Source organism: Zootoca vivipara, chromosome 4 (genome assembly GCF_965207765.1).
Source record: "Zootoca vivipara chromosome 4, rZooViv2.hap1.1, whole genome shotgun sequence".
NCBI classification, from domain to species: domain Eukaryota; kingdom Metazoa; phylum Chordata; class Lepidosauria; order Squamata; family Lacertidae; genus Zootoca; species Zootoca vivipara.
Window position 1 is genome coordinate 20,125,766 of NC_142587.1, and position 25,973 is coordinate 20,151,738.

The following is a 25,973-nucleotide window of genomic DNA, read 5'->3' on the forward strand; positions in this document are numbered from 1 at the left end:
AGTCACAATGTACTGATGATGCCCAGCTCTGTCTCTTATTTGCATCTAAATTCAAGGATTGTGTTCAAAGTCTGAATTAGTGTCCAACACTGGTAATGGGTGAGATGAGAGAGAACAAATGGAAGCTTAATTTCAGCAAAACAGAAGTGTTCCTGATCAAATTAGAGAGATTTTGCCTGCTTTGGGTAGAGATGCACTTATCTTTAAAAGTTGGATTTGTGACTTGGATATTTTTCCCAACTCAGCCCTGAACCTGGATGCTCAGGTTTTTGCAATGGCCAAGAATTATTTTGCACAGCTAATGCTAGTGTGCCAACTTCAGCAAAGTATCAGATCTGGCCAAGGTGATACATGCTTAGGTTTCCTCTTAATTATATCTTATAGTACTGCAACATTATTTTTATGTGGCTGCCTTTGGAGAACATTAGGAAACTGGTTCAGAATGCTGTAGCCAGAGTGACTTGGGACACTTATAAGGAGCATGTGTCTCCCATCTTCATAACACCTTCATTGGCTATGATTGTTTCTGGACACAATTCAGAGTACTGGTTGTGACCTACAAACCCTTACACAGCTAGAGACCAAACTATCTTAATTACCATATTTTCCCATATGAGAACTTTCTGAGAGACCCTTCTTTTTATCCTGCCAACATCTGAAGCCTGTTTTGCAAAAACTAAAGAGAGAACCTTTCTAACAAGCTACTCTTAGTCTCTGGGGGACCTGTTCAGCCCCTTCTCTGATTGCCTTACACCACAGGCAAGTACATTCTTATTCAGGCAGGCCTTTGACCTAATAAGCTGGTGTATTATAGCCACTAAATAAGTTGCATTTGTGCAACATAATTGGACTTGTGAGGTCACAGTGTCCCCATAAAACTGCATCATCTCAACCTGACGTAAGAAGAAGGAAGCTCAGGATGAGCATATCCTTTCTTCTGAGGATGTTTTCTAGTTTACTGCTTGTTTAGGAGGACAAGGTGTCTTGCTTTTTGAGCATAAAGTTTTAGTACTAATACTATGCATTGGATCTTTGTGGCATGAACAAATAAATATCTGGTGAGGAGGGAGGGAGTGTGAGTGCAAAAGATATGAGTACCTTTGACGTACAAGTATGAATTTAAAAGTTTGAGGAACACTATGTTACTGATGTTGATATTTTATATTCCTTCTAGATCAGGACACTATCGGCTAGGGCTGCGGCTGCATTTGTTCTTGCTAATGAGCAAAATCTTCCTCTTCTAAAACATTTTGCAGACTTACTTCCAGGAATCCTGCAGGTAAAAACTCATCCATCATGTTGACCGAAGTATGTTACCTCCTATAGGCTCTGGCTTGTATTTTAAGAGTGTTGTTGTTTCCATGTCAATAATACATGAATTCTACTGTGAGCATCAAGTACACTAGGTGTCAGTAGCAAAAGTTTAAATACAAGGCATAGCCTAATAAATAATACACTGTAAATGCCTAAAATACAGATTACGTGCTTCCTGAATTTGAGTTTTACCAGAATGTGTGCAAGGGCAGCTACTATATCCAAACAATATAAGCGTTTATTTTTGTAACAGGGAAGTTGGGATTCTGTGGTATAGGAGAACAGAAGAATTAAGTTCCTCATGTGACTGTGTATCCTCCATTGCCATATCAGCATTTTTTTCTGACACTGAATAGTGTCTTCCTAACACAGTGCTTGGATTTAAATGTGAATTACAGGTGGAAAAGGTATTAACTGAATTCTCTTTTAGGCAGTAAATGACTCCTGTTACCAAAATGATGATTCGGTACTGAAGTCCCTTGTAGAGATTGCAGATACGGTTCCAAAGTATCTACGGCCACACTTAGAACCTACATTGCAACTCAGTTTGAAGGTAAGTTGACTGTCCCGTCCCAATTCATGCTTTGGTTGATTAGATAGGTGGCCTGATTTTTAGTACTATACTTAAATATCTTTCATTTTCAGCTGTGTGCAGATACTAATCTCAGCAACATGCAACGTCAACTGGCTCTTGAAGTAATAGTTACATTATCTGAGACTGCAGCTGCTATGCTTAGAAGGCATATCAATATTGTTGCACAAGCTAGTAAGTAAATTTATTGTCTTTCATTATATTTTTCTCTCAGTTAGAATTAAAACAGTTAATGTGGCATAGGTTTGTAGATTAGGTAAAAGACACAGTAGGCACAGAGCTGTTTTTTAGAAGCCAAAATCCTACTGATCTACTCTAGTCTGCTCCCCCAAACAACCAGAAGAACGGTGTTTTGCCTTTTTTATAAGACTCTCTCAAGTATGCAGCCCTGACTGTTGAATCTAAAATAGGGCCAGCATGAAGCAAAAATAAAACACTCATTAACTTTATTAATATGGGCACCACATGCTTATTAAGAAGATACTCTCAGTGCTGCCTGTGAGCTGATTTTTGGTGACCCAAGAGCGGCTGAATAGGTTGTTCTTGATTTTGTTTTTATTATGTGTTTTGTATTTTTGTATTGTTGTTTTATGTTGTGAATTTCCCTGAGATCTGCTGGTATAGGGTGGTATACAAATTTAAATAATAATACTAATAATAATAATAATATATTAAGCTAGTTTATATTGAGTCAGTTCAATGGTCCATCTAGCCCACTTCCTACCTTGCAACCATTTTTAGGTAGAAATGCCAGGGATTTGGCTTGTCCCCTTCTGCACGCAAAGCATGTGCTATAATAATCCTTCCCTGTGGGGCAATTGCAAAGATATAATTCGGAACTGGTGCCTCACAATCCAAAATTACTCTGTTGGTACGTGATGTGGCAGAGTGAAATATGGACAAGTGCCACATTGCTTCATGAATTCTACTGGGATGTGAGGTGGCTGTTTATTAGCAGTCAGATCTCTGTTAGACCTTTTTCTGTAGATTGAGCAATGTTAATTTCTTTAGTTCCTCAGATGTTAACAATGATGGTTGACCTAGAAGAAGATGAAGACTGGGCAAATTCTGATGAGTTAGAAGACGATGACTTTGACAGGTAAACAAGTTGTTTTTTTTTAAAAGAGAAAAAAATCATATGGTTTGCCATTCTCAAAGGCTCCCTTTCATTGCAAGCTTTTCTTTGGTACCTATTACTGGCTTGCATACCATTACCTGTGTATGCAACATCCCCACGTTGAGCTGCCAGGTTTTAAATGTCACCTTCATGCAAAGGTATTCAAATGGGAGCTAACGTGATACATAATTAGCTCTTAAGTTCATGTGGGTAAGATAATAATGGTGCTTAACTTTTCCCACCTTAAAAACCCCAGATTTTTGCAAAAGAGAATCCTTTCTTACAAAACAGACTTTGCTGAGAGCAAGTACTGAGGAAGAATTCTCCTACCTGTCTGTAGAGAAGATCTCATATCCTGTAGGAGCCGTAGTGGAGTGGGGAACAAAAGCCCCAGTTTCATGCTGTTCTTAACTCCAAGGCAATGTTGATTACATCTTATAAGAGTAATCAGTCTCTCTTACTAGATGCTTCTATAAAAATCATTTCTTATGTGATTTCTAGAGTCAAGCATGGTCCTTCTCAATCATTCCTTTTATTGAAATCAGAGTTTTCAGAAGCATAGAATTTAGTTGTAAAGGGATAACTCTCAGAATACAATAAGATAGATCGGTGTGTTGATGCATATTAGGAATCTGTTTCATGTTTCCGATTTGTACATCAGCTTTTTATTTAAGTGATTTATTCACATTTATTGATATAGTCATTAAAGTATAGTTTACAACGTGCCAGGAGCACTCTGCTATATTTAGAACATATCTTTTGCTTTCTTGGCAGCTACTTAGTAAATTATATGTATGCCAGAAACCAAAAATAAGTAGCATACCCTGTTTCTCATATTTTAAGACATACCCATAAAATAAGCCATAGCAGGATTTTAAAGCATTCAAGGAATATAAGCCATACCCCGAAAATAAGACATAGTGATAGGCGCAGCAGCAATGCCGGCCGCGGCAGGAGGAGGAGGGAAAAAATAAGACATCCCTTGAAAATAAGCCATAGTGTGTTTTTTTGAGGAAAAAAGAAATATAAGACGTGTCTTATAATATGAGAAACACGGTATTTACTTGAGCTTACTTAAAGACTGTAAGTGTAATTTTATGTTGAGATTTCAACCATTTAGAATTTGTATAGGAGCAGGAAACTGAATAAAAGATACTTCCTAGGAATGGTTACCGTACTTTATGACTACAGCAGTCTGTGCAAACAGTAAGACATGGACTGTGTTTGATCTCCTATTAAAGGGCCCAACTTTTGTTTTAAGTGTCTTGTGTAACAAAGAAAAGAAAGATTTTTTGAAGGACAGAAAAATAATGCACTAACAATACACTGTCAGTATTCAAAGGCCATTAATTAGTACTTCCCTCTAAAATGAAACATAACTCAATATAAACCCTCCAGATGTTCAAATAGCTATCTGCATGAAATTGGCATTGATTAAAAATAGGTTCAAATGTAGCAAGGGCCTTGTAAGTTCTCAGACTGTTGCACAATGGACAATGAGCATTTATCCTTCCAGGATCAAGGTGTATGTCTCTTGAAAACAATAAGTGCTCACACTTATCCTGCTGTTAATGTGCATACTATAGGAATATAGTTTAAAAATACAGCATCTGCAGTAAAAAAAGTAAAAAAAAAACCCTGCAGATTATCAAAGATTTTGCCAGTACAAAATTTTTATGAAATTCAGCTTTAGACTAAAAAGAATATATCATTGAGGTCTTTCTTCATTGCACCTCCAGCATCTGGCTGTATTAGTGCCTTCCTCTACAAATGTTGTGGAATCTAATATACCTGAAACAACATTTTTTCTGCGTCCACCTCAGTTATAAATCTAAAGTAACATTCTGTATAGATTCTGAAGCAATTTCTATTGTTTGGGTTTTGTTTATCTATTTATATCATTACATTTTATATCCCACTTTTCCTCCAAAGATGTCAAAATGGCACATATCTTCTCCCCCTCCCCATATTATCCCAGCAACGACCCTGTGGTGTAGGTTAGACTGAGACTCCAAAGTTTCTGAGCATCTACTTTACAAAGGTCCAATAAGCAACTATAAATAGTAGTTGTGGATTTAACTTTCTGAGAAGATCCAGTAATTCCTTCCAACAATTTAGGAGGTGCCAAAGTACTCAAAGCAGTTGGTTTATAAATAGACACCAACAGGTGTTGTAATTAAAGATATTGTTGTTCAGCACTCGCCAATAAATGATATATAAACCAAAGTATAGAAAATGACAAAAATTCTCCCAATTGAAGCTTTCAGCTGTATAAATTCCTCAGTCAACCTATTTCTTCTACAAAAAAGACTGCCACTATCTTAAAATTTGAATTACCCCATAATTTGTCACGTGTATATGGGTCAAATTGTAACTGACAAGACAATGTATGTTATGTCTCTTTAGCTGCTAAAATTTTATGTGCTATAGATTAGCCACATCCTGAGAATTCTTAAAACGGCCACTAGCACACAGTGCCATAAACCACAAGATAAGTTTTTTGAGTTTAGAGGGCACCTGTTCTCTTTTTTTAGGATAACCTAAGTCCTTCACATTCCATGTGCAAAATTTAATGTCATATGATGGTTACATTACTAGTATTACATTTGTCACCAATATGTTTGGAATACTTATTACTCTTCCCCACCACAACACCTGTAAAATCTCCTAATGCTCAGGCATATAACACTACTAAAAATCCATATAAATCACAAAGACAGTGTATTTGTTGATAAGCTAGGAGGACACTTTCCAGGCATCTATACTACAGTGTAGAAACCACAAGATCCTTATAATGTAAATATCTATAGTATGTATCCATGCTGAGCAAACAGATTAAACAGGCAATTTGTGTAAATGTTGAGATAGCACCGTCTGTGAAAACTTGCAAGGCCAATCAAAAAGGGGGGGAGAAGAAAAATGCATATTTAAAAACCAAGAGAAGGGAGGACAAAAAACCCCACTACAGCTTTCATATTTGATAATAGCATACCTCATTCCCTGCCTCCCATCCCATTGTCTCCTTAGATTTTTCACACACAAAAACAGAACACACTGGAATCCAATACTGCAATAAAAGTATGGGTTGACTACAGATGTAATATGCAAACCACTTACAATTTTGCTGTTAGTCAGTGCTTGTTTGACCATAGGGCTGCTGGTGGAAGGAGTCCTTAGGTTTTTCTTTAAATATTGGTTCAATAAAGTAATGCTTGTTCTTATTTCTGAGAAACTGACTCCTAAATTAAGGGTATATCGGGGTGCAGCTTAACCTATGCATTTGCCTCCATTTGGCAGGCATTTGCTGCTCATATAACAGGCCAATCAGAGTGATGGAAGTCCTGAGGAGATATGGCTTTATTTGGTATTCCTAACATTTGTTCTGTATTTTATCTGTATCAGGTCGGTTTCTGTTGTAGCATCTAATTCATTCTGTAGTCTCTTGAGAATATACTTTGTTTTGAGATAATGGCAGTGAACCTTTCCTTTGTTTACCCAATTTTTTATCTTATTTATTTATGTATTTTATTTCATTGTTATTTTAACTTCATAATAAAGTATCAATTTCTTTTAAAGGAATACAAACATTACTAATACGTAACAATCTGTAAGAGCATAATAAAAAGGTCACCGTTCTAAGCTGGAGGAACGTCCTCAGTCACATCACGATTTAATGCCATGTATGCCTTCGCAATGAAGATAAGCCGTAGTCACTTCAAATTAGTATCTCCAGTCCAGCAGAGATAGCAGAAGAGAAGGCCTTGAAGCACTGGAACATTTCACTCTACATCCAGTGTTGGATTTATTCCAAGGATGTGTTGTTTCTCTGCTTGTACTGGGATGAAAAATGAATGTTGCTGATCACTTATACAAAAGCAAAAAGTAGCAGGGAAATTTACCAAGTAGATAATTTCCTATTACAGTACCATGCTTCATTAAAAATCTCTGTTGATTAGAGCAGGCATCCCCAAACTTCGGCCCTCCAGATGTTTTGGACTACAATTCCCATCTTCCCCAACCACTGGACCTGTTAGGGATCATGGGAGTTGTAGGCCAAAACATCTGGAGGGCTGCAGTTTGGGGATGCCTGGATTAGAGTCTCTTGTGCAATCTGCAAATAGCATAATATGCTGTTTCATTCCACACCAAAGTTCCCCCTTTCTGGCACATTGCAGCAGAAATGCTTTTAACTTAAAATGTCAAAAAATAATAATCAATAAGTTGGCAAAGTTTATCTTTAACCCGTAAAGAGAGGGATGATATCTGTTGAGCCCGATCTGTACCAAGTTGATAATATTCAGGTAATGCCAAGATCTCCCATAAAAGGTTTTCAATGAACTTAACAGGCTGATTTTACTTTTGGCCAGATTGCCAAGAATCCATATTGCATTTTTGTGTGCAAATAATAATAACAATATAATACTTAATAATAATAATAATAATTTATTTATACCCCGCCCATCTGGGCGGCTTCCAACAAAATATTAAAATACAATAGTCCGTCAAACATTGAAAGCTTCCTTTAACAGGGCTGTCTTCAGGTGTCTTCTAAAGGTCTGGTAGTTTTTTTCCTCTTTGACATCTGGTGGGAGGGCGTTCCACAGGGTGGGTGCCACTACTGAGAAGGCCCTTTGCCTGGTTCCCTTGGCTTCTCGGAACTAGGGAACCGCCAGAAGACCCTTGGCACTGGACCTCAGTGTCCGGGCAGAATGATGGGTAGAGACGCTCCTTCAGGTATACTGGACCGACGCCGTTTTCAAGTTGAGGCATTCTAGCCATCATCATAGACTAAATTGCAAGCCCATTGATTTCATAGGGTCTGCTTTGAGTATGATTTAGTTGGATGCAATGCATTGGCTATTTTCCTAAATTTTGACCTACATGTTTTTATTTTTTTACAAACTTACTTTAGCAATGCTGTTGCTGGTGAGAGTGCGTTGGACAGAATGGCTTGTGGCCTTGGTGGAAAACTTGTTCTGCCTATGATAAAAGAACATATTATGCAAATGCTTCAGAATCGTAAGTAATTTAATTTTGGACTCAAGGCAGATGTTACAACATTCTAATCAGTGGTAATGCTTCTGGTGCTGAGCTGTTAAAACAAGTGAAAAATTTCATCAGAGACAGGCTTAAGTAACTTTGAAGCCAGTGGCAAGGTGCAATTTGTTCTTTCAGCAACAGTTCTGAGTGATCTTTAGTAGGAGCTTCTTGTGCAGTTATTGCTTGTAGGAGGAGAGAGCTATTAATTTTTCCTAATATTTAAAGGTTCTGGGAACAGATTCATCAGGATTGATTCTGTTCTGCAATCCAAGATTGTTCTTTATTGTGACTGTAAACCCTTCCTCCAATTCAAGGAGTGTCCCAAGTATGTGAACAGGAGCATCAATGTGTCATTCTCCTTATTTGTCCAAACAAATAAATGGGTAGTAGGATTACATCAGCCTGCCTTACATTCTAACCTTTGCTGTAATGCAGGTGTGGAGAACTAGACCGAGTCAAATCCATACTTTTCCCGGCTCCTGTGAGCTAACATTCAGCATGTGGGCAAGACCACCAATCTCTTACCTGATGTCTTAATTATGACATGTGATTGACAGCTTTCAAAGTCCAGTGGAAGTTGCTATAACAGCTGATCTTTGTTTATAGGAATATACTTTGAAATCTGTGGAGGGGAAAATACTGCTAAAAGCGGAGTATTTTTCCTCTGGAAGGGAAAATCTGTTTTTAAACGACTGGAGGAAGCATGTGCTCCCCTTTCCCAATTCACATTGCTTGTGGCTTTTGATATGGCAGGCCTTGGCTCCTTAATATCAGCTTACTAACCAGGATCTCAAACCACAATGTGCAGCTTGAGGGAGAAAAGGATGAAGGTTGTATTCACAGCTTAGAATAAGAGAGAGAGAGCCACTGAAATTTTCTCGAAGAGATTCATGTTATGTGTAAAAATATATTCCTAGTTTTTGTATGCTTTTTACTAAACAATATTGCTTCTATTCAATATCTTTCAATGCAGCTGACTGGAAGTGTAGACATGCTGGCTTGATGGCTCTCTCAGCTATTGGCGAAGGCTGTCACCAACAGATGGAGGGGATTCTCAATGAAATAGTTAACCTGGTTTTGCTTTTTCTTCAGGACCCTGTAAGTTTAAAGCACTTGGCTTCTTCAAAGTTTGCATTTGCTTCTTTTATGAATTTATTAATCAAAGCTAAATATTTCAGCACCCAAGAGTAAGGTATGCAGCTTGCAATGCAATTGGTCAGATGGCTACAGACTTTGCACCAGGCTTCCAGAAAAAATTCCATGAGAAGGCAAGTAGAAAGCTATGTAATTCAATATCAACCAAATTCATTCTGAGACAATTCACTCACAGTAGCCATCTGTGTTGTAGGTAATTGCAGCTCTTCTGCAGACCATGGAAGACCAAGGCAATCAGCGAGTTCAGGCTCATGCAGCTGCTGCTCTGATCAACTTTACTGAAGACTGTCCCAAATCACTGCTTATTCCTTACTTAGATAACTTAGTGAAGCATCTTCATTCCACTATGGTATTAAAATTGCAGGAGGTAAGACAATCAACTGGAGGATGATTTGAAAGCAGAATTGGTTTGACTAAAATCCTGCTTTGAGATTTCATGAAGTTTTTTAAAAAAAACAAATAATTTTTTTCTCCCAACAGCTGATTGAAAAAGGCACTAAGTTGGTTCTGGAACAGGTCGTTACGTCCATTGCATCAGTTGCTGATACAGCAGAAGAAAAGTTTGTTCCATACTATGATTTATTTATGCCTTCTCTTAAACACATTGTTGAGAATGCTGTGCAGAAGGAACTTAGACTCTTGAGAGGGAAAACCATAGAATGCATCAGCTTAATTGGCCTTGCAGTAGGTAAAGAAAAGGTAAGTTGATAAGAATTAAATAAGCACCTGTGTTTTCATGAGAGATAGCTTTGTGTGCGCAAATACATCCAGAATACCAGCAGCTGGGAATCACAAGGGGGTAGAGTTCTGTTGTAGTCAGATACTGCTTTTGGGCTTCCCATAGGCATCTGGTTTGTTATTGTGAGAACAGGATACTGTACTCTATGGGCCATTGATCTGATGTAGCAAGCTCTTGTGTTATTAAGGTATGCTGACAATACTACTGCTAGTAGTTACAGGGAACCAGGCAGAGGGCATTCTCGGTAGTGGCGCCCTCCTAGTTTTTCAGTTGTGTATTGTGACCTCCAGCCCTCCAAAGGTTTTGTACCCCTGTCTTAGTGCAACATAATCAAGCCTCAGTCAGCCCGAAGCTCACATGCTCCCCTCTTCTCCTCCCACATAGCTAGGAGAAGGCTCTTGAAGCTTTTGATCTATTTTTTGTGTAACCACAGTTTCCCATGTAGTGTAAACCAGTGCATGTGCTCAAAACAATGTTATTTCAGAAAGCCAGCTTCAGAAACTATGGTTTGAAGTTGTCTTGTTTTAAACTGCCCAAAGTTGGTGTTAGCCGCTGATAGTTGATGCAACAAACCACGGTTAACTGAAAAGATGCAAAAGCTCCCAATTTCGTCCTCAGTCACACAGCAGGAGTGGGGAGGGAGTGATTCCATGAGCCCAAGTCATCCTCTGGCTCTTTCATTGTGTAGTGAACAGTATTGTATTCAAGCCAGGAGCAGCTGGCATGGTGAGGCAGTGCTGTGAAGCCACACTCCCAAAACTGGCATCACTGCCATGCATCAGAATAAGGGCTGCGTGGGTGCACTGATAGCTCTCGCTATGTGCCTTTTCAGCCCAAAATCTCGCCCCTATCCTAGCGAGCAGCAGCAACACTGGTGTCAGGAGGCAGCGCTGCCCAAGACATCTGAATGACCAGTTCTAATTCTTTATTAAGAAAGGTATAGACTTACAGCTAATCAGCCTGCCAGTTCTCCTAGCCTTTGCAGACATGGGACGGAGTCCACAACAAGGAGATGACTTGTTCACACCTAAGCAAAAGTGCCCACATACTTTATAAACAAAACAACATGCATCATGCTGCCCAGGACCTCCCATTGCTCCCCCTGCCCGGATGAGGGCATAGGTGGCAAATACCCAACTATTACAGATAGTTCACCTTTTTGGGCCTAGAGTCCAGGACCCCAAGCCCACCGATAAGGGTATCATCAAAGCAAGCCAATTAGTTTATATCAAAGCAAGTGAATATAAGCATATATGAGCTCATTGCTTCAACAACTAGCGTACCAATTAATTGTAGAGTTATCTTGACTACCAAGATGGCATTAGCAGAGCTTCTGTAACAGTTCACCTTTGGTTCAACAAAGAAACTGAAAATAAATTTGGTTTATGATTTTCTGTTAGAACCTTGTTCTCTGCTGTATTTCAATATGTAGTAGGCTATCTCTGTAATAACTCATGAACTCACATTTTCTCCTGGAATTTCCAGGGTTTTTAAGATAACATAAATGACTAATCTAAAGCTGGCATTCTAAATGAAGTAGGTTCTTAGAGGCCAACTAGATAGATCCTGTGGTATCAGATTTCAGTAGCTGATCTGGACTCTCCAGTTCAGTATGGATGGTGAACCCATGTTTATTTGCAACACTACTGTGGTGCTCTCATATCCTTTCTGGTCTCTTACAAGAAACTACTGTATTGTCTTGAAATGTAATCCATTCAGGCTGCTTTGGTGTGGCAACTGTTGCATTTGCGCAGGTGTTTGGATTACATAACTCTGTTTCCATCTGGCTCTCCAGTTCTTTTCTGAAATTTTGAATAACTATACAGTGGTACCTCTACTTACGAATGTTTCTACTTACAAATGGAGCTCCGTCCGCCATCTTGGATGCGGTTTAGATAGGATTTTTTCTACCTACGAATTTTTAGATAGGGTTGCTTCTACTTACAATTTTTTTCTCCCAATGCATTCCTATGGGATTCGACTTACAAATGTGTGTTTGGAACGCATTAAATTCGTAAGTAGAGGTACCACTGTATAAGTTAGCAGCAAGTAGCATCTGAGTGCACTTGGTTTCACTGCTTTCGATGTCACTTCAAATGTTCATAACTTCATTGCAGTGTTCTTGCATTCCTTGGCTGAAACCAGTTTACTCATTTCAAACGTATTAAGTGTTTTACTTAGAAAATAACTATTTAGCTGCCCTGACATGATTTCTTGGTTCTTCCTATTTATAGTTCATGCAGGATGCATCAGATGTGATGCAGCTTTTGCTGAAAACACAGACTGACTTCAATGACTTGGAAGATGACGACCCTCAGGTATGTCAAAGCATTACTTTTACCTTTGAAAGCACCTTATCACTGGAGTATCTCATGCCTGTTGTCAGGGCGGTGGCTGTTTAGAAAGCTGATCCATACTTTGGCCAAAATTTCTGTTACCGCATGCATTTTTAATAGGATCTGTAGATTAAAAAGTTTCTGTGGCAATGTGACTTGTTTTAGTTTTAGCTTGCTTCAAGATTTCACTGTACATAAGTGGCCCAAATCTGCCTTTTTCCAGTTGGTTGTATTTGAAGTATTTGGAGAAGGGAAAAGCTGCGGAACTAATGCTAGCTTTATACCAAACTAGCTAAAGGCTCATTGTGTGATAGACAGAGCGGAGATGAGATGGAAAAAAAATCTGAGACCTTTCTCCAACCCCATTCATCATTGTACTGGGTGATTGGTGAGTTCCAGTCTTCAGTAGCTTCTGCATTCTGCACTTGTCCCACTGCTCTCTGGAGTAATTTTTTCCTATAGTCACTTTCCTTGCCTATAGGGACAGTCTGTATACGGAAAATAGGATTCACTGGGGAAGCCAGATAAGGAATGTGCTTTGTCTGTAACACTGGTGTGGCGCAGTTCCGTGGTACTTTCCTTACATCTTTATCAATGCAGTATTCAGAAACCACTTTTGACTGGAGTCAAAAGTTTTGACTTTTTTATTTCCTGCTGAGTGTTGTGGCTCCAGCTGATTGCAGTTTTTCTTACCTAATGGAAGAGTGACTTTTGACTACCGAGATGAAATGTTCCCTTCTCATCATACCTCTGCCCATGAAGGTACTAGATGGCCTTGGACAAGCTATTCTTTTTCAGCCTCAGCCCTATCTACAGTATGGGGACTTAGAATGCTCCCACTAGAAACCTTCAAAACTACAATTTTGAAATGCTAAGGATTACTGCTCAGCTGTTGCCTGTTGAAAATAATTCCTAACATCAATGTGAAGGATCTGTACGGCTTAATTTTTAAGATGGGTTTGATTTTTGCTCAGCACAGGGAGTAATGCAACTTTTGAGAAAGTATTATTTCAAGGGGGAAAGTAAACAATGGATATTAATTTTCAGATATCGTATATGATTTCTGCATGGGCTAGAATGTGCAAGATCCTTGGAAAGGAATTCCAACAGTACCTCCCTGTTGTGATGGGTCCTTTAATGAAAACTGCATCAATTAAGCCTGAAGTGGCTCTCCTTGACAGTAAGTTCTGAGACTTATTCCATTCTTAATTAGCTGTAAGGAATGGCACAGCTCTTCTAATCATTTTCTCTCTTGATAGCACAAGATATGGAGAACATGAGTGACGATGATGGCTGGGAATTTGTAAATCTGGGTGACCAGCAGAGTTTTGGTATCAAGACTGCAGGCCTTGAAGAAAAAGCAACTGCGTGCCAGATGCTGGTGGGTATTATTTTGACTACGCAATTTGAACTGAAATCAGTATTCAGCAGTATGGAGGCCCTGAAGCTGGCGTAGACTGCAGCTCAGGAGCTGAATTTGGCTCATGGGCAATTAAAATTTAGGAGGGTGCAGCCAGAAGGGTAGAATAGTCTGGTGACTCAGTAGGCTCTTTCATACTATTAAAGATAAGGGAGCATTTGCCCTTGGGAACAGAGAAGATAAAGTAGGATCAACTTTAGTGAAGGAAGGCACAGACAGACTAGATAACACTTGCGGATTGTTATTGCTGTCAAAAGATTTAATTTTTCTGTAAAGTCAAAGGTGTGTAGGAATGAATTAATCATTCCCATTTTCTTTTATCTTTGTAGGTGTAGTTTTCCTGTTTGCTTAGTTGTTTCTTGTTATACCTGATGCTCATTTAATAATTGTGCAACAGTATTCCGTGCGACACAGTTGGCACTGTGGTCTAAACCACTGAGCCTTGGGCTTGCCAATCGGAAGGTCGGCGGTTCGAATCCCTGCGACGGGGTGAGCCCCCGTTGCTCAGTCCCAGCTCCTGCCCACCTAGCAGTTCGAAAGCACGTCAAAGTGCAAGTAGATAAATAGGTACCGCTCCGGTGGGAAAGCAAACGGTGTTTCCGTGCGCCCCTTTGGTTTCGCCAGTAGCAGCTTAGTCATGCTGGTCACATGACCCGGAAAAACTGTCTGCGGACAAACGTCTGCTCGGCCAGTAAAGTGAGATAAGCGCCACAACCCCAGAGTCGTTCGTGACTGGACTTAACTGTTAGGGGACCTTTACCTTTTTTTATTCCTTTTCTAAAATGCTTACATTTTTTTGTTTTAGGTTTGCTATGCCAAAGAGCTGAAAGAAGGATTTGTGGAGTACACAGAGCAAGTTGTAAAACTGATGGTTCCTTTGTTAAAATTCTATTTCCATGATGATATCCTTTTACAAGAATGTGTCTGTAAATGCCTTGTGAAGTTTTAATATTATAACCTGCAAAATGTTCACAAGTACTTTGATGTCATCCTGTAAACCAGCGGTTCCCAGTTTGCTAAGTACTGGAACCCCCCTGCTTTTCAAAAGCCAAGCCAAAAATTTTGATATCTCTGTGGTAGGTTTTGTAACGTGAATGGTGCTACGCCCCCCCCCCCCCATATCCATGGACTACCAGTTGGGAACCACTGCTGTAAGCTATTTGGAAGGGCTGCAAGATCTTGTCATTGAGGCAGGATAGAACTCCTACAGAATCAGCATATTAAGAATCTTAAAGGGCTGTTGGAATGGTACCCCTCTTCTTTAAGGCTTTTCCGTGGCAAATGTGCATAATTCTGCCTTGCTTTCCATATTTAGGGATGGGGAATCTCCAGCTTACAAGCTGAATGTGACCTATAGCATCTCCCCATCCAGCCCACAGCCTCCAAAATAACTACCGTACTTCCATTAATGCCACCAGTGGGAACTTTTGTAAGCCTGATTGCCACATGGGGATGATTTTAAGGGGGGAGCTTCACAGCTGAGAAAGGAAGAGTTAAATCTCCTTTCTCCATGCACTGTAACACACACAAATTCCTCTCCACATATACTAGTTGGGCTCAAAAACAGCTTGTGCTGGTGGAAACTGATTTTTAATCCTAATTGTTTAGGCCGGGAAGAAGGGATTTTATGTAAGAGAGAGGGAGTGTGTGAGTCAGCAGTTCAAAGTCTCGCCCAGTGTTGACATGCAGTCCAAACAAATTTCACCAAAAGGGTTGTGGTCCTCAAGGGGAGGGGGTTATCCAACCCCTGGTGTATAGGATTCTAATTTAGCTGCAATGATGCAAAGGCCTATATTCAGCTAAGGCAACATTGAAGGATCACACCACCAGTTTTGAACATTACGTGGAGGTGTTTTACTAATTTGCCTTCATTTTGAAAGGATAGGCAATATTTAAACACCTTTTCAAATGTAAAATTGCTAAGCACTATACCATTTATCCTTCCAAGTTGTCCAAAATGTAATCCAGGAATCAATATTGTTTACCTAGATTTCTAAAGTGTGCTCTACTTCGTTTGTTTTTTACTTCATTGAGTGGAATCAAATTGTAACAGGTATATAATGTTCTATGCTTAAGTGTAATTTAAAATCGAATCCTGAACTGGGAAAAGTGGGATTCGATCATAGTCTCAAGAAGGAAACTATATGGTTGGTAGTTGTCTGACACTGGTAAAAAAAATGTTTGGCAGTCATTTACCTTAATGAATTCAACGTGTTCGTGTGGCAGCTGCAGAATCTATGCCTTTGCTCCTGGAATGTGCAAGAGTTCGTGGCCCAGAATACCTCACCCAGATGTGGCATTTTATGTGTGATGCCCTTATCAAGGCCATAGGGACAGAACCTGACTCAGATGTACTGTCAGAAATAATGCATTCTTTTGCCAAGGTAATAGTTTACTTCGCATGAGCTACCTTTCCTGTCTCTCTGAATAGAAAATGTTATATTTTCAGTAAGGAGAAATAAAACAGAATTTAAATTAATGATTTTCATGTTGTCCTAGTGCTCCTGTTTTATCTGAATTTGGATAAGCAGGTGCAAGGAGCTCACACTCCCCCTCCTTACAAGAAGGCTCACACTCCCCCTCCTTACAAGAAGCAATTAGAAATCACCTTTTGTAGCAAAGCACTAACCACTAACTAAAAGCAAAAAGTTCTGTTTGCCTCTAATGGAGACGAAGGGAAGAGGAAAAGATGAACCTGGAGATCGCTATATATTCCCAAGCTTTCAAACCAAGAATACAGTTATTGTCTAAGAATTTTTGTGCAAAGGCAGAGCAGTATTACCATTGTGAAGCAGAGTATATTTAGCAATCAACTTTAGGTGCCTTGTTACTAAGATTATATTGTTTGTCAATTTCTTTTGAAAGACATCAAGTTGTCAAACAAACTTGCCAGTTTTCTTACAAAACTGATGCAACAGCGAAAGGTTGTTAAAGTTTAAATTGTTAGTGAATGAAAACTCCTAGTTCCCACTGTTTAGTTTGAAAGCACGTCAAAGTGCAAGTAGATAAATAGGTACTGCTACAGCGGGAAGGTAAACGGCGTTTCCATGTGCTGCTCTGGTTCGCCAGAAGCGGCTTTGTCATGCTGGCCACATGACCTGGAAGCTATACGCCGGCTCCCTCGGCCAATAATGCAAGATGAGCGCGCAACCCCAGAGTCGGTCACGACTGGACCTAATGGTAAGGGGTCCCTTTACCTTTAGTGCCTTACATTGGGACGTGGATGGCGCTGTGGTCTTAACCACTGAGCCTAGCGCTTGCCGATCAGAAGGTCAGCAGTTCGAATCCCCACAACGGGGTGAACTCCCGTTGCTCGGTCCCTGCTCCTACCAACCTAGCAGTTTGAAAGCACGTCAAGTGCAAGTCAATAAATAGGTACCGCTGTGGTGGGAAGGTAAATGGCGTTTTCGTTCGCTGCTCTGGTTTGCCAGAAGCAGCTTACTCATGCTGGCCACATGACTCACTCAGAAGCTAGCTGTGGACAAACGCCAGTTTCCTCGGCCAGTAAAGCGAGATGAGTGCTGCAACCCCAGAGTCGTCCGCGACTGGACTTAATGGCCAGGAGTCCTTTTACCTTTACCTAGCCTTGCATTAAAAACTGGTAATCCAAATTAGGTAGATTTAGATATTTATGTAGTTTGCAATTTAAGTGATTTGATTAGTGCATGGAAAGTCCCTGTCGAGGATTGATTGATTTAAAATTTATTTTTAATGCAATTACTTACAAAAGACCATAAGCATAGCGGGTAATCTTTGAGAAGACAATTCTTTCACAAGAAGGAATGACTTTTCTAAGATCATGCCTGTGGCAATGTTTGTTCATAATCTAAAAGCAATAAAAGGGAAATTTAATTTATTTAAAGCTCATACTATTAATATTTTACACAAGCTTTGTAATATAGCCAATAAAATGAAGTAGGGAGAAGCAGGTATACCAGCTTGAGTTCTTTGGAGGAAAGGTGGGATGTAAATAATATGGTTAGTTATTTTTTATTAGATATAGAGTGTTTTGGAAAGTGTTACTTGAAATTGTTTGAACATCATTTTTCAAGCTGATGAACTTTTATTTCATTAGTGTATTGAAGTAATGGGAGATGGCTGCCTTAACAATGAACACTTTGAAGAACTTGGGGGAATATTGAAAGGAAAACTGGAAGAGCACTTTAAAAATCAAGAATTAAGGCAAGGTAAGCTTAATTAAGGGTGCTTAATGTCATCCAAATATTTCTCAAGGCACAGCTAAATTTTACTAACAATGGTTCACAAAAAAGAGGTAAATAAGTAATATGTATGGTGAACCACAACCTATACCATTGTTAAACACTGTTGTCAAGTGCCAGCCCAAGAAAGCACTAAATTCCTTAAACAAGATGATAATTCTATATCTCAGTAGCTACAGCAATATTTCTGAGTAAAGCTTGATACAGCTTTTTTCTTATTTTAGTATATTTATTTCAGGTATTTAATATTCTGCTAAATATTCAGAATTTCCAAGCTGAATAAGAACAATTAAAATTCCTTCTAGAAACATGAAACTACCTTAACTTGTATCGGGATAGGTTGCCATTTATTGCTGCACGTCATCATCCAAAGGTCCTTCTATCCTTTTTAGAGCAAATCTCCCGTCCCTTGGGTTGATCTACCAAATAATTGCCCTCTGCTCCTTTTCTACATCTTTCTTCTTGCAGCAAGCCTGAACATTTCTGAAAGCAGCCATGCTAATACATTAACAATTTGCTTTTTAATTAGTGAAAAGGCAAGATGAAGATTACGATGAGCAAGTTGAAGAGTCACTGCAAGATGAAGTAAGTCTTCTGTTGGTTGTCTTCACAAATAGAATATTCTTAGAAGCCATTTCATATTATATAACAGTATGAAATGGTGCTATCGCTTTTCCTCATGCCCGATTTGCAGATAATTTTCATGTTCTTTGGGAAGCTTCTATCAAGTAAATACCTAATAGTCTTGGGTAGGCAGTGCAAAGGTGACACACTTTCTAGATTCTCTTAGGTGCCACTCCACAACATGCTGGAATAAAGTACAGTGGTGCCTCGACTTACGAATTTAGTCCGTTCCGAAGGCACCTTCATAGGTCGAAAAATTCGTAAGTGGAAAAGCGCCATTGGAAACGCGATTTCCCATAGGAATGCATTGGAAACAGAAAAATTCGTAAGTTGAAGCAACCGCATCTAAAAATTCGTGAGTCGAAAAAACCCTATCTAAACATTCCGTTTGGATATCGAGAAATTCATAAGCGTGCGGCCATTTGCCCCATTTGTAAGTTGAAAAATTCGGTTGTCGAGTCGTTTGTAAGTCGAGGTACCACTGTAGATTGTGTAGTAACTATTGATAGGAGACTGTTTGGGGGAACGTCACACCCTTCTGGCATGCTTCCAACTATGGCAGTAGATCACAGGCTGTTTCTTTCAGTAGGACTCTAGGCCTAGCAACTAACTTGAATCTACAGAAACATCCAGATCATGTTGGGAACAATGTAGGACTGGCCATGATTTGATGGAGCCAGTGCTTACTGATCTTATGACAGGAAATTGACCGTACACAACCACACACACGAATATGGCCATCTCTTCCTGATACTGTTCCTTGGGGCCCAGTCCTAGAGAACTGGTGCCCAGGGTTCCACAATTCCATTTGTCGTGGCAAGTACTTTACTAATAGGGATGGAGATCATCCCCACTGTTGGCGCAGCACCCTGGAAGCACTCAAAGCACCTTCAAAGTGCTGCGCAATTCCAGTGACTTCAAGATTGGAAGAAGCATAGCTTGTTTTCGCCTCAGAGACACAGAAGCAAATTAATGAAGCCCAGCCTTCCTGGGGAGTTGCTGTGTTTCTGATGCACTTTGGAAAGTCTGTGCACGAAAATACAGCCCACGATTCCTCTCTAGCTTTGAACAGATGAATGTCCCTGTAATTGGGTTAGGCTGCCAGGTTGTATTGCCTCTCCATTTTGAAATGTAACACTGAGGAAGAGGGGTATTATCCCTTGCCTTGGGATGCATGTCAAGGATGAGACTCTGGATTTGGCAACCACAAATTTGCTTGATATCTGCCAGCGGTCGCAGCATTTCCATCTTTGTGGCAACTATCTGGTATCCATTAAAATATTACATTTAGATTTTATTATACATTGCTGTAAGCAGTCTTAGAAACCAAGTTTGGTTTCATCATCAGGCAGATGCAGCCCTGCCAACAGCAACTATTTTAGGGGACTTCTGAGTAAGATGTAGGGTCTACTTCTGAGTAAGCATGCATAAGGTTGTGCTGGAAGTCCATGACAAGTTGTTTCAGATCGGATATTGAATTACTTTCCGGTTGTGGATTAATACGACAGAAACGTTGATACCTTTATCATGGTGGATTAAGGCATGCATTACGGAAGCCTATGACCATGGTATTTATTTCCAAGTTTAAGTCTGTTTACAATATCTGCAGGGCTCTCCTTCATAATGCTTGCCTTGGTTTTGTCAAGGTACATTTAATCCCTTCCAAAAAGCACTTGTTGGGTCTTTGTTTTCCATGGCCCAGGGAGTTGTCGTGAAAGGGTACAGTAATGGCACTGCTTTTGGGTGAGGGGGCAGCTTGTGCTGTTCTACCTCAATCGGTGGTTCTACAGATTTCTTAGCTGAACTGGGATTGGGGTTATGTAATGGGGGGGGGACAGAGTTAACCCAGTGTTTTCCAGGTGAGTTCTTCCAAAGCAGGTGTTAGATGCAGTCTTGATCAGTTTTTTAGTATTTCAAAATGTTAGCACACTAGTGTGTAAATGCAAAATAATAAACAACTTTGATAGGAGTATAACCTATCTTGCAGAGTGGTCTCTGAAAGAAATTCCCAAGTGAATATCCATTTGGCTGTTTTCTTTTTCTCTTTTCATTGGTTTCCAATGTAAAGCTGCTGGTATGCTGGCCGTTTCTTTCTAAGGGCTGTTCCCCTTTCCCCCATTTTCTTCTGATGGACGAGGGACTGTCTATACTGGAAGGGCTAGGGTTTGAGTCACAAACTTTAAAAACCAGGACAAGTACCATCAGCCTTCCTTTACATCGGTCAAGCCTTCGCTGAGTTCTGGAAGGTTCATTGGATAGACATTCAGCTAATTTCAAAGAAGGATACTTAAGTCACATTTTGGCCAAGCTTTCTGTAAGATTAATATTCAGCTGTAGTTTAAATTCTTCTCATGTTTGGACAAACTGATGCAGGTACTTTTATTTGCTCATGGAAAGCCTAACTGGTTTTATTAACAGTGGGTATCTGAATCAAAGCAGTCAATTCTAAAGCATTAGTATTACTATATAAGCAGTGACTGAATTTCAGGTCCTGGCTGGTTCATGAGTATGCATGTTGGTTACAATAGATGTGTTCTTCGCCTCTCAGCCATGCACTGGGATTGAAAAGAATTGGTGAGATGACTGAGGAAATGGCAGTTATTTTAATGTGAGGGGAGGAAGGGTGAATACAGATGACACTTTTTTCACAATTGCACCTGATGTGTAGCAAGATCTTCCTTCTCATTTGGCAAGATTATACCAATAACCATTCTTCCATGGAGTGCAGCTTACTCTGTTGCAGTTTAAGCATTTGTAGAAGCTCAGCAACCCCTTGTGGAAGCAAGGAAATCAAACATCTTGGGCTTGGGCTTCAGTGTAGGAAAATGCAGGTGGCTAGCTATAGGAAGAAGCTGTGTGAGTGGGGAAAAGGGCTATAACAAATAGTGGTAACCGTGAGAAACAGGTTCTGTTGAGGGTGAGAGAGAAGGGGGAGGGGAACCTCTAATACTGACCTGGATAAAATGAGTGATATAATATTTTTTAGCCTAGAATATTCTCTTCTCCCTGCCATTTCCATAAGATGTCATTGCTAGGAAAATGCCAAGTTCTAGTCTGATGGTGAGAGCCAACATAGCATGAGCAGGCATGTAGCCATGCAACAGGGCTTCTTCCTCACCTCCCCCTACATCAAGTAGATATTTGTGGGAGGGGGGACGACACTGTGGAGCTTCAGGGATCTGCAGAAGTCCCATTGTATAAGTTGGCAGACAGCATTGCATGCCACCCTGAAATTGTAAAAATGTTAAGATCCATCATTCAACATCATCCAAAATGGTAGATGCTGATTCCATTGCCTTTTTTCCCTTTATCAGCACGACAGTGATGTCTACATTCTGACTAAAGTGTCAGATATTTTGCACTCAATATTCAGCAGCTACAAGTCAAAGGTGTTACCATGGTTTGAACAGCTACTGCCACAAATTGTCAACTTAATTGTAAGTATCCTGGAGCTCCTCAAGACTGATTTGGAATGGCACAGAGGACCCTCAAATTAATATTGTCAACTGTGGGAGGGTGGGTCAGGGAAGTCTCCTTGTACAATGATGCTTAGGTACAACATTTATAAGAAATTATTTCAATAGCTTATTGGCTATAATTCTGTGCAGCTTTTCCCTTGACACTAAATGTAATGCTGGTATATGCATTTGCACATAAACACTGCAACAAGAGGGTAGCAAAACATTAAGGGTAAAGAGTAACTTGGAGCAGTGAAGATAGGCTTTTGTTTTGTAAATAGTGTTGGCATATTTACAGTGAGTTTTTCTCAAGAAGCAAGCAATTGTTAAACTGCTGTGGGGTGATGGCCCCTGTAAGCCTTCAAAATGTATATGAAGCCTCTTCAGTGCTTTAGGGCTAGGCAAATACTAAATAATAATGGTAGATTAGGAATCTAGGGCAATCTGGGTTTCTAAAGGAGTGGTAATTTAGGCAACAAGCTACCTGCTCTAGATGTAATGAGATGGGAGGACAAGTGACAACCTTCAAATAGATGGAGGGAATGCTGATTATGTGGTTTTTTCCCTTTACAGTGCCCACATAGGCCTTGGCCAGACAGGCAGTGGGGTTTATGCATTTTTGATGATGTCATAGAGCACTGCAGCCCATCCTCATTCAAATATGCAGAATACTTCTTGAGACCAATGCTACAGTCAATATGTGACAATAGCCCAGAGGTTAGACAAGCAGCTGCATATGGTATTGGCGTCATGGCACAATTTGGCGGGGACAATTATCGGCCTTTCTGCACAGGTATCTTACATGCTATATATCTGGCACATATTTTATCTTTTGCATATGTAACCTGTTCAGACCTGTAGGCTGCCAATTTGACAGCTCTACTAGAAAGTGTAATTTTGCCAAAAACATTCAAGTATTATAATGCAGTGTGTTTCCTCCCCCCAAAAAAATATTGGCATTACCAGAGGCCCTTCCAATGCTGGTGAGAGTTATTCAATCAGCAGATGCCAAAACCAAAGAGAATATCAACGCGACAGAAAACTGCATTTCAGCAGTTGGGAAGATCATGAAGTTTAAGCCTGACTGTATGAATGTTGAAGAAGTCCTGCCTCATTGGTTATCATGGCTGCCACTGCATGAAGACAAAGAAGAAGCTGTTCATACTTTCAATTATTTGTGTGACCTAATAGAGAGGTAAGAAGCAAACACTGCTTGAGCCATAAAGGTTAAGACTGATTTCTGTGTGTGTGTGTGTGTGAAGTGTAACATTTGGCCACAATTTTTATTTCTAGGCATTACATGTTTAGATTTTATTTCAGTTTCCATATAAGCAGTACCTTGGTTCTCAAACTTACTCCGTTCCAGGAGTCCATTCAACTCCCAAAACGGTTTGAATACCAAGGCACAGCTTCCAATTGGCTGCAGGAGCTTCTTGCACTCAAGCGGAAGCTACGTCGGGTGTTCGGCTTCCGGAACACACACTTCCGGGTTTGTGGCATTCGGGAGCCGATTTGTTCGGCAACTAAGCCGTTTGAAAACCAAGGTACGACTGTACTCCTCAAATGTGAAAATGAAACAATCCTTGATAATGTGTCTGCAGTGAACACTTATACTTTTAATCAAACAAGTCAAGGCAATGGAGATTAATAATTATATTGTCCACCTCTGTTTCTATTTGGCAGATAGCTGTCATGGTGTACCCATAAGCCAAAGGATTAACTTCCTCAGTGCCACAGTTGGAAAATAAAGGGATGAGAGTTCCCCTCATGTCTTTCTTTGGCCCATGATAACACAATAATTGTATGATAACGTTGACACCTTTTTAAAGTTTAAAAATGTACAGCAGAAAAGAGTTTCCTAGAGGGGCTTCACATAAAGTTACTGTTAAAAAAATAAGCAACAAATAGCTGCCAATTAACATATTTGACCCTGTTACCCAGGTTAATAATTCCACACAAAACATATTACATATATCTGTTATCTTGAGTTTATGTTTTATGCGTGTGTAGTGTAATAAATATTAGTACAACATGGTAGATCTTTATGGAACATCTGTAGAGAGTGACAGTTTAACGTGTTGCTGGATATCAAAGGGAACAAACCTGCCTCACATGTTTATTGCCCATTTATTGTTTTGGTAGTCTTAATAAGGTAGATGAAATTTAGAGTAGTTAACCCAGTTTAGATTAATTTCCTTCATCCAGAGATCAGAATCCTGAATATGTTTAGAAAATAGCATCTACCTGCACTTACTGTGTAGCAGCATCTGTAGAAAATAACTCCTAGGGAGTACCTGACCTCAGATGAGCCCACCACAGAAAAGATGCTTTCTGGTTGCTAGGAAAAAAGGAAGGCCAAACTAGGGAGATTCCAGGGTGTGCTAGAAAATAAGACAGAAGCAGAAAAAAGAGGAGGGAAGAACAGAAAATATTTAGGACACCAATGATGACAACCTGGAATGTGAATATAATACTCTCCATTAAAGCTGTTGTGTTATGTACCTAGAAACCTTTATAGTGTTAATGCTAGCTAATTTAAATTCTCTTTTGCCTTTCCAACAGTAATCATCCCATTGTTTTGGGCCCCAACAATTCTAATCTGCCCAAAATATTCAGTATAATTGCGGATGGTGAAATGAACGAAGCTATGAAGCGTGGAGATCCATGCACCAAACGACTGGCTAACGTAGTTCGGCAAGTGCAGGTAAATGCAAATTAATATTTTCATGTCTGCATTTTCACATCTCACCAATCCAAACCCTGGCTTAGCACAAACAAATGTGTGTCAGGGTTTCTCCTGTGGTTATAGGTCATGGTTTAAGACAGGCATCCTCAAACTGCGGCCCTCCAGATGTTTTGGCCTACAACTCCCATGATCCCTAGCTAACAGGACCAGTGGTCAGGGATGATGGGAATTGTAGTCCAAAACATCTGGAGGGCCGAAGTTTGGGGATAACTGGTTTAAGAGGAGAGATCTTAACAAAGAGCTCTTATGTTTCTGAGCACAATTCAAAGTGTTGGTGCTGACCTTTAAAGCCCTAAACGGCTTTGGCCCGGTATACCCCCCATCGTTCAGCCTGGACACTGAGGTCCAGCTCTGAGGGCCTTCTGGTGGTTCCCTCCCTGTGAGAAGTGAGGTTACAGGGAACCAGGCAGAGGGCCTTCTTGGTAGTGGCGCCTTCCCTGTGGAATGCTCTCCCATCAGATGTCAAAGAAATAAACAACTATCTGACTTTTAGAAGACATCTGAAGGGAGCCCTATTTAGGGAAGTTTTTAATGTTCTATCATGTTTTAATATTCTGTTGGGAGCTGCCGAGAGTGGCTGGGGAAACCCAGTCACGTGGGCAAGGTATATTATTATTATTATTCATTCATTCATTTAGACATAATTCTTTACCTTGGCATTCGACATTTGAGGGGTAATTTTTAAAACCCACCTTATTTTTGTGACTTAAGTTGTTTTAAACTCTTTTGAATATTGTGTTCTAATGTTGTGGCCTTGCCCTGGGACCCTAAGAGTGAAGGAAGGATAATTAATTAATTAATTAATTAATTAATTAATAACCACAATTGTAAACTGGGATGGTATGCTAAGCCAAACCTTGACTTAGCTGCTGTTCTGCACTAACCTAAAAAGTTCAGAGAGAAGCAAAGCAGATGGCAAGCAGTCACGGTAAGCCATATGCCGGCTTACCATGACATGCAAACCAGGTTGATGTGTAACGTTATTTTGTCACTTGTCAGAATTGTAACATTTCCCTCAAAAGTGGCAGTATCTCGGACTGGAAGACATTTCATTTTGAATAATAGCCACCGTCCAGTGGCCCAGAGCTTGCTGTGATTTGTGTGGCATATAAACACAATTTACAGGCAGTAAATAGTAGAAGGAATGCACATGTCTTAGTAGGGTTGTAAAGCATAATCTACTCTGCTGGGAGAAGATAAACAAGGCGAATA

At 39.9% G+C, this 25,973-nt stretch overlaps 1 protein-coding gene across 1 annotated transcript in view; it reads left to right on the plus strand.

The window, feature by feature from the left end:
* IPO5 (importin 5) overlaps positions 1–25,973 on the plus strand; it is a 35,145-nt gene that overhangs the window by 7,877 nt on the left and 1,295 nt on the right. The window contains exons 6-25 of the mRNA XM_035115138.3: positions 1,175–1,279; positions 1,745–1,867; positions 1,960–2,080; positions 2,918–3,005; positions 7,936–8,042; positions 9,037–9,161; positions 9,242–9,331; positions 9,412–9,585; positions 9,699–9,917; positions 12,192–12,275; positions 13,341–13,473; positions 13,553–13,674; positions 14,519–14,615; positions 15,925–16,097; positions 17,789–17,900; positions 18,463–18,518; positions 21,872–21,994; positions 22,589–22,808; positions 22,982–23,210; positions 24,578–24,719. Coding sequence (XP_034971029.1) covers positions 1,175–1,279; positions 1,745–1,867; positions 1,960–2,080; positions 2,918–3,005; positions 7,936–8,042; positions 9,037–9,161; positions 9,242–9,331; positions 9,412–9,585; positions 9,699–9,917; positions 12,192–12,275; positions 13,341–13,473; positions 13,553–13,674; positions 14,519–14,615; positions 15,925–16,097; positions 17,789–17,900; positions 18,463–18,518; positions 21,872–21,994; positions 22,589–22,808; positions 22,982–23,210; positions 24,578–24,719 — 2,643 coding nt within the window. The remainder of the gene's footprint in view (positions 1–1,174; positions 1,280–1,744; positions 1,868–1,959; positions 2,081–2,917; positions 3,006–7,935; positions 8,043–9,036; positions 9,162–9,241; positions 9,332–9,411; positions 9,586–9,698; positions 9,918–12,191; positions 12,276–13,340; positions 13,474–13,552; positions 13,675–14,518; positions 14,616–15,924; positions 16,098–17,788; positions 17,901–18,462; positions 18,519–21,871; positions 21,995–22,588; positions 22,809–22,981; positions 23,211–24,577; positions 24,720–25,973) is intronic.